We start from the raw sequence: 7,737 nt of genomic DNA, 5'->3' as shown, positions 1-7,737 counted from the left end.
GGGGGGCAGCACAAGGCTGGATGTGAAGCGACAGCAGCACGGGGTGGTACGTGTACCCCTGGTTGACAAGCCCTGGTTTATGGCACCTAGTATCCTGATGAAATAATAGGAAAAATAAACACATTAATGTTGGCATTTGGTTCTGCCACAGAAAACTTCTTTTTATTTTAATCAAAGCGGTTTTGACCATCACTTTATTTTCCTATAATCTATACTTACAGATTTAAACAAAAACCAAAACAAAGCAATATTTCATTTCACAATCTCTACATACAGAAGGGCAAAGCATCTCATACGTGGGCAGCTCTAGGATTTAGAAAAGGAGTGGCACATCTTCACATATAACACAACACATGAAAGTTATTGTGTCACTAGTCATGCAATCATTATAGTTAAATGCACATCTAGCCTTAAGTGCTTTGACAATGCCTCCAATACTTCACTGTCAATCATTGCTACACCTGAGTTAATATTACCACATCTGAGTTAAGGTTTTTAGTTTGGGCTCTGAAATGAGAGATGTGGTGCAGGAGGGGGTGCTACTACGCAGAGCCACCCAAATCACTGCACCAGGCCCAAAACCTCACTTCAGGAGTCTCCCTCAGGAAGCCTATCAAAAGCAGGTAGCCACTACCATACAGGACTTAGCAACGTGTCTGCTTGCTTTTTCACTGTTCCAATACTGTTTTGATTTCACGCAGTTCTTTCTTGGACAGACACTCATTAACCAACCAAGTACACTAAATGTTCAAAAAATGTGCCTCCCTATAAAGCAATGTAATGGTAACTACACTGTTCTGAGTTCTTAAAACTGGTTATCCAAACTGGGATTTTATAGGTATGCAAATGTAAACCAAGAATAGGCTGATCAACTCCTCTACTCTTTCTCTATATTCTGAGTAGCTCTTCAGAGCTGCTGGCATTTAGGCAACAGGTGCAATCTGCACACTGTACAATCTCAACAAATTCACAAATGGAGACCATATTTCCATTTTATAAAGCGAACTCAGCATAGGAAGTTGTAGTCTCTACTTACAGACAAACACTGGCATTGGGGGACAGCATATAGACATTGTTTTCACACAGTGGATAGATGATAATTGCTTTTCCCCAATAAACAAGATGTGCAGCAAGCTGGAAAACCTGCAAGTAAAGTCCAGAAGTAGAAGAGCAAGCAAAAATTATCTTGTCAGCAAGAGTCTGGCTGAACAAAAGAAAGCCAGTACTGCACCATCACTTCACGTAACTGATTAATTTCCATAAATTGGTGTCACATTTCTAAGGCCCCCTGTACACATGCAGGTAAAGGCATAATAGGATCTAATGCACGATCCACACAATCGCACCTCCTGCCATGCCACATGTGCTGATTTGGGATTGTGTATTAGGTCCCACCATGTCTTACTGCCAGTGCAAGAGGAGCCTGATCCTGGGCTGCCCCTGCCCTGGCAAGAAGCAGGGTTCCATGACTGGGAGCCTCCTCTGCTGGTAAGGCTCCAAGTCATGGGAGTGCCCCATGCACCCCTGCAGCTGGGAGGCTATGGGGCACTGCCAGGACCCAGCATCCACAATTGCCCTCATCCAGCTAGGGCCAGAAGTCCCCGCAGCTGTAGGACTCTCGGTCCTCACTGCACCCCACATGCAGCCAGGGCTGAAAGTCCCATAAGCTGCGGGACCCTCAGCTACGGCAGCCACAAGGGACTGCTGTGATCTCCCAGCCACTGTGATCTCCCAGCCCTGGGGAGCGTATTGTGCATCACAGTGGCTAGGAGGCACCAGCAGCTGTTATCTACCTGCCTATACAGGTAGAGGGACTGCCTACACATACAAATGAAAGCTAGATAAAAAACAAGTTAATACACATTTTTGAGCAATAACTTTATAGCTGGGTTGACCTTTTTAAGGCATCATAGTTAATTTGCACATGTAGTCAATCTAAATATATTGTGCAATTAACCAGATAATTGCATAATAGAGATAACATGTAGAGGAGACCTCTGTAAATGTTATGTTTCCTCAAAAAAATTTCTTTGGAATGCATAACTAGAGGATGCAACCACCACCAGTTTTCATGTCAGTGTACATACCACACAAATTTAATGATTTAAATACTTCATTCACAAATACTTAAACAAGAAAGAAATAAAAGATCTAAGTAAAGAATCACATTATATGAACGTTTCAATAAAACAGCATTTAAAAGTGTCACAGGAGTACTGATTAAATCAACAATTTTGCATTTGTTGTGGAATGGACTGTATTTCTGACCTTTAATTTATTCTTTGGTTAAACTACATCTCTAAAGAGAATATGCCAGTCATCAAAAGGACCAACATCTAGCAATTATTGACACATTTTAAACCAACAGTGAACAGGATTTTAAGAAACTTAGCTTAACATCTGACAATGAAACCAATGACCAACTCATCTACAGCCTACAGTAACAATTTGAAGATCCTAAGGCTGCTAAAAAACACATTTTTCCACTGTATGCCTAAAAATGACAGATGCAAAAACAAAGTATTAAATGAAATGATGAACCAGGACAACCTTTAGGAAGACATTACATTGATATGAATCTGTATCCAATAAACTGCATTGCTGAACCAGAGCAAGCACTGACAAAAAGCTGCAGAGGTAGGGCTACATTTGCCAACAGATCTCCCAGCAGCATTTTCTACTTCAGTCACAGCTACTAGGTACTGAGTATATTTGAAAACACATGTCTTGGAGAATATATGTTTTTCTCTTCTCTCCTGCCAATCATATCTAGCTTCACATGGCACATCCTGAGCGCTCTCAGAATACAGTAATACCTCAATTAACAAATCCTCATGTACATGCGCGTGGCCCCAGGCAGCCTGCACAGCAGCTCCAGCAGGTATGTGGAGTGGAGAGAGGGATTGAGGGCCCTGTAGGGAGGGAGCTGGGCAGGGCTGGGGCTGCTGCCCAGCTGGGTGGTGCTTAGGCTTGGGGCTACAATGTGCGGCTGCAAGGCCTAAGCGGGAAACAGGACAGGTCTGCAGATGGCTTGTCCAGGAGGGGGGAAGGGCTGGCTCCCTGCTGCCACGCATACTCTTGGGGGGCAGGAGGGACCCATGCCCCCCAGATCTGTACGCGGGGCAGATGCAGGCTGCGGACTTGGGCTCCTGCCCTACTTCTCTCCCCCCAGGGCCTCCACAGCCCAGCGGGCATGACCTGGCACGGCAGGGAGCAGCAGGGCCACATGGAGATCTCCTTGCCGCTGCTGCAAGCTCTGCACTGCCCTGGTGATGTGCCTCCTGCGCACAGGGCTGCAGTAAGAGCAGCAGCATGCGGTTGCACCCCTCAAAGCAGCAGCACATGCAGGAGAGCAGTGCGGAGCCCTCCCCCAGACGAGCCATCTGTGGCCCTGCCCTGCTCCCCACTGGGGCCCCTTCTGCTTCTTCCAGGACCCCGCTTCTCCACTTACCTCAGGGCTTTGTTTTCCATCCCCTGGTGAACAGTTTTTAAAGCCCTCCTCACTAGGTTAGCAAGTCTGTCTGCAAAGAAGCTTTTCCCTCTCTTCATCGGGTGGATCCCATCTCTACCTAGCAAGCTTTCTTCTTGGAATAACATCCCATGGTTGAAGAAGCCAAATCTCTGTTGGCAACGCCACCTGTGCAGCCATGCACTGAACTGCAGGATGTGTCCGCTCCTGCCAGGGCCCTTCCGCTTGACCAGAAGGATTGAGAACACCACCTGTGCCCCCATCTCCTTCACCTTTTCACCCAGAGCCCTGTAATCACTCCTGATCTGCTCAGGGTCACCCATGGATTGGTGTGCACTGGTGTACACATGGATGAGCAGTATGGGGTAGCAGTCAGAGGTTCAGATGAGTTTCAGTAATCCATCCATGACATCTCGGATCCAGGCTCCAAGCAAGCAGCAGACCTCCCAGAACAACAAGTCAGGCTGACAAATGGATCCCTCCATCCCCTGCAGATCTTCCAGATCCCAGACAGTATACCAGTAGGAATTTATACTCACTGTCATTTCTCAGTAGCTAGAAGTTTAAGTTCTTGTATGTAAGAATTAAAACTTTAAATGTTACTTCTGAATCATGTAATCAGCATAATTTTCAATGGCTCAATGTCTAGTTAGGTGGAGGTATTAAGAGGAGTTCCCCCAGGATCGTCCTAGGTCTGGTATATACATCTTCATTAATAGATGATGGGATTGAGTGCAAACTTAGCAAGTTTGTGGATGACATGAAGTTGGGTGGAGCTGCAGACACTCGGAGGGCACAGCTAACATCCAGGATGACCATGATAAACTGAAGATATGGTCCAAAATTAACCAGACAACATTTAGTAAAAACAAGTACAAAGTCCTGCATTTCAGAAAGAATAATTACATTTACAAAATCAGACCGGGGAATGATTAGCTAGGCTACAGTACTGCAGAGAAGGAGCTGGAAGTTACATTAGGCCAGAAGATGAATGGTTACAGTGGCCTACAGTGTGCTCATCACAAAAAAGGCCAACAACCTACTATGTTGTATTAACAGAAGCATCCCTTACAAATCAATGTTGGGTGGGGGGGTTATTCTTCTGCTCTATTTGGCACCAGTGAGGCCTCACTTGGAGAACTATGATCAGGTTTGGTCCTCACGCTTCAAGAAGGATGTGGATAGATTGGGAAGAGTCCAGCAGAGCAGCAGGGACCATCCCCCAGTCCTCCTCCACCTCCCCACACACGTACCTCCTTGGCTCCTGTGGCAGGGGCAAGAAATAAAAGCCAGAAAAGAGGAGGGGAACCTGGAGATCCCAAATGCAGCAGCAGCCAGAAAAAAGAAGGGAACAGTGGCCAGGCAGACCCTGGGGCCACAGTTACACCCTCATGGGCCACTGGCTGTACAACCCTGATAAAGAAGATTATGTAAAAGGGACCCCTAACCCCTGTTACTTAAGAGAGAGAAGCACCAGAGTTAAGGTGCTGAGGAAAGTTTAGTGGGCAGTCTGCAGGGAGGCAGACTGAAGGGCAGTAACCCTACCAATAAGGCCAGCGAAAAACCCCTTTGTCTGACTAAGAACCAGAGGTCATGTGACTGGAAGAGGTAGAGCCCAGGGCTATGTAAATGTAGCTCCTGAGCTAAAAAGAGCATTTGAGCCCAGATCCTTGGAGGAGGAGCTCTGCAGAGAGTCTCACACTGAGACGAGTTATGTTTTTGTTTGAGATGCAAGGCAGGTAAGTGGCTGAAGGGGAACAGGTAGGCCACTATGTATGCCTGGGGAAGGCCCCCAGAGCCACACACCACCTGATCGCCCTCCTTCACTACACACCCAGCAGCCTCACAATGTATCAAACCCCTGCAACCACCTGCTGTACCACATGGCATGCCTCACCCTAGGCTCCCCATCTGCATCATGCCTTTCAGACACCCTGGGCTGCAGGCTCCCCTAGTACCTTAGGCTATGCCAAGCTGCACTCCATCACTCTGTCTCACCCCCTGGGGTATGGAAGGGGAAGTTGGAGGGACAGGGAACCTGCAACCAGAGCAACAGGAGGAAGCCACAGCCACATAGGAGCAGCCACAGCCATGTTTACACAGCTACAGGGGAAATCTGCAGCTCTCCAGCCTGTGCCCATACTACCTCAGGCAATCAGGGCACCTCCCCTACCACCACCAGGCAGCACAGAGTATGCTGCCACCTCGTTTCTGAGGCACCCCACATCGAAACATGTATGCATGCTGTTACAGGTTGTGAAAAAATTGTGGCAGCCTCTGGCAGGGCTGTTTTTCCGCCCAAGAGACGGCGGAGAAGGGGATCTCTTGGTGGTGTTGGGGGTAGTTACATTCTTCTCATAGGGCATGAGCACCAAGGGGGTGTGGAGCTCCAAACACTGCCAATGTGACCTTTATGCTTCCCCTCTTCAGCCTGGGGAAAGTCACGTTCCCAGCCATCACTCTCCTGCTTGGCTACTGGGACCCCAGACTGCCATGTGTAATCCTTCTGCTGTCAAATCACCATCTGCCTGGGTGGGAGGCACAAGGGCAGAAGGGATCCTTTATGGTCCCCTTCCAAGGAACCCTGTAGAAAATGCATTACTCAATGAGAAAAACAGCTGCTTTCAATGCCAGGCACTGGGGCATCTCCACCAGGAGTGCCCTATGGGCCAGCAGGAGGAACAGTGAACCACCTCTGCAGGAAGGGGTGCCATCAATACTAGCACTCCTACAACTCCAATATCAGCCCACAGCTCCTCCTCCTTACCTCCCTCCTCCACTGTTTCCCCCCTCCCCATGAACTTGAAGGACCTTGGAACTCCAGAGGGACTTCTTGGAGATGGAGAGGCACCTTGCCACTAACCCAGAGAAGCCATCCACTTCCAGGGAGTGTCAAAAGAAGTGGAAAGGAGAGCTCTGAGCTCTAGACAATCACTGTGCCTGTGGTTTGTCTGGTTGCGGATGCAGCTCCTCTACGAGTCAGATTGACTCATTTATTTTATGTCCTGAAGAAGAGAGGTGCCAAGTACATCACTTGCTTCCTGGCAGAGGATGACATCCACCTCACTGATCCCAGCAACATATGAGAAAGGGTCCCTTCTATGAAGGGAACTTCTATGAAGTTCTCTTCTCACCTGATCTGATCAATGCCAAAACCCATAAGGTCCTGACACAAGTCAGCATGGGCAACCAGAACCAGCTGAAGGATCATCTTATTCTTGCCAAGTTGCAGAAGCCCATCCACCAACAAAGCTCCAGACATCGACAGGATGACAGCAAAGTTTGACTGTGTTTTCTAGAATGTCCTCAGCCCGGACTTCACCACGGTCCAGGTTGAGTACAAAGGGAAAGGCGAGTTCCCCCTGTAGGGCAGAAAGGTCATGCTGACCCTGCTGCCCAAAAAAAGGGACCCCAGGAACCTGATGAACTGGTGCACAGTCTTGCTCCTCTGCACAGACTACAAGGTCATAGCTAAAGCCACCTTGTTGATGCTGAAGTCTGTGCTGAAAGACATGATCCACTGACCAAACATGCACAGTTCTAGAGCACACCATTTTCAATAAATTATATCTCGTCTGGGAGTTCCACAACTTCACCTGCAGGGAGGGTATGTCATTCTCCCTCCTAACCTTCGATCAGGAGAAAACATTTGACAGGATGGACCACAGGTCCTGCACAAGCCCTTCTGCACATGTGCGCAGTTTATAAAGGGCCCATCAATGGCAAAAGCCGCGCTTGGCCTCCAGCTCTGGTGAGAGACGCATGGAAGAAAGCCTGTTGTTCCCCCGTGAACCCCAGGGCCCCCAGGATTCCTCATCATGACCCTCAGGACCTCTGACGAGCCCTGGCCTACCCATAAGTAAGCAGGAGTCCATGGTGGGTGAGACTTAGCCCAGCTGCAGGAAGGCAGCTGAGAGGAGCCAAGGAGGGTCATGCCCCCCCCTTGGCCCAGCCTCCCAGGGAGCCACACGACCAGAGCCACCTGGCACATGAGTCAGGGAAAGGGGGAGGGAAAACTCACCTGTCCCCTTCTTTGGTGGGGGAGGAACCCACCCAGCCCCACAAGAGCAGCACGGTGCCGGCAGGCCCTTCTGCACATATGCAGAGTTTTAAAAGGGCCCACTAATGGCAGAAGCTGCACTTGGCCCCTGGCTCCAGTGAGAGACACGAGCGGAAGCCCATTGCACCCCTGTGAGCCCTGGGACCCCCCCAAGAGGACCCCCAGACTACCTGGAGGTAAGCAGGGTCCCGTGGTGGGTGGGACTTAG

The 7,737-nt window shown here is 49.0% G+C and overlaps 1 protein-coding gene across 2 annotated transcripts in view; it reads right to left on the bottom strand.

Annotated features, from left to right (window-relative positions):
* NPRL3 (NPR3 like, GATOR1 complex subunit) overlaps positions 1-7,737 on the bottom strand; it is a 157,864-nt gene that overhangs the window by 71,741 nt on the left and 78,386 nt on the right. For both annotated transcript variants that reach the window (XM_006020877.3, XM_025200614.1), the window contains one exon: positions 1,037-1,143. In XM_006020877.3, the coding sequence (XP_006020939.1) occupies positions 1,037-1,143 (107 nt within the window). The remainder of the gene's footprint in view (positions 1-1,036; positions 1,144-7,737) is intronic.

This window comes from Alligator sinensis, unplaced genomic scaffold, assembly GCF_000455745.1.
Source record: "Alligator sinensis unplaced genomic scaffold, ASM45574v1 scaffold410_1, whole genome shotgun sequence".
NCBI classification, from domain to species: domain Eukaryota; kingdom Metazoa; phylum Chordata; order Crocodylia; family Alligatoridae; genus Alligator; species Alligator sinensis.
The sequence above is the reverse complement of the archived record's forward strand: the minus strand, read 5'-3'. Positions and strand labels throughout refer to the sequence as shown.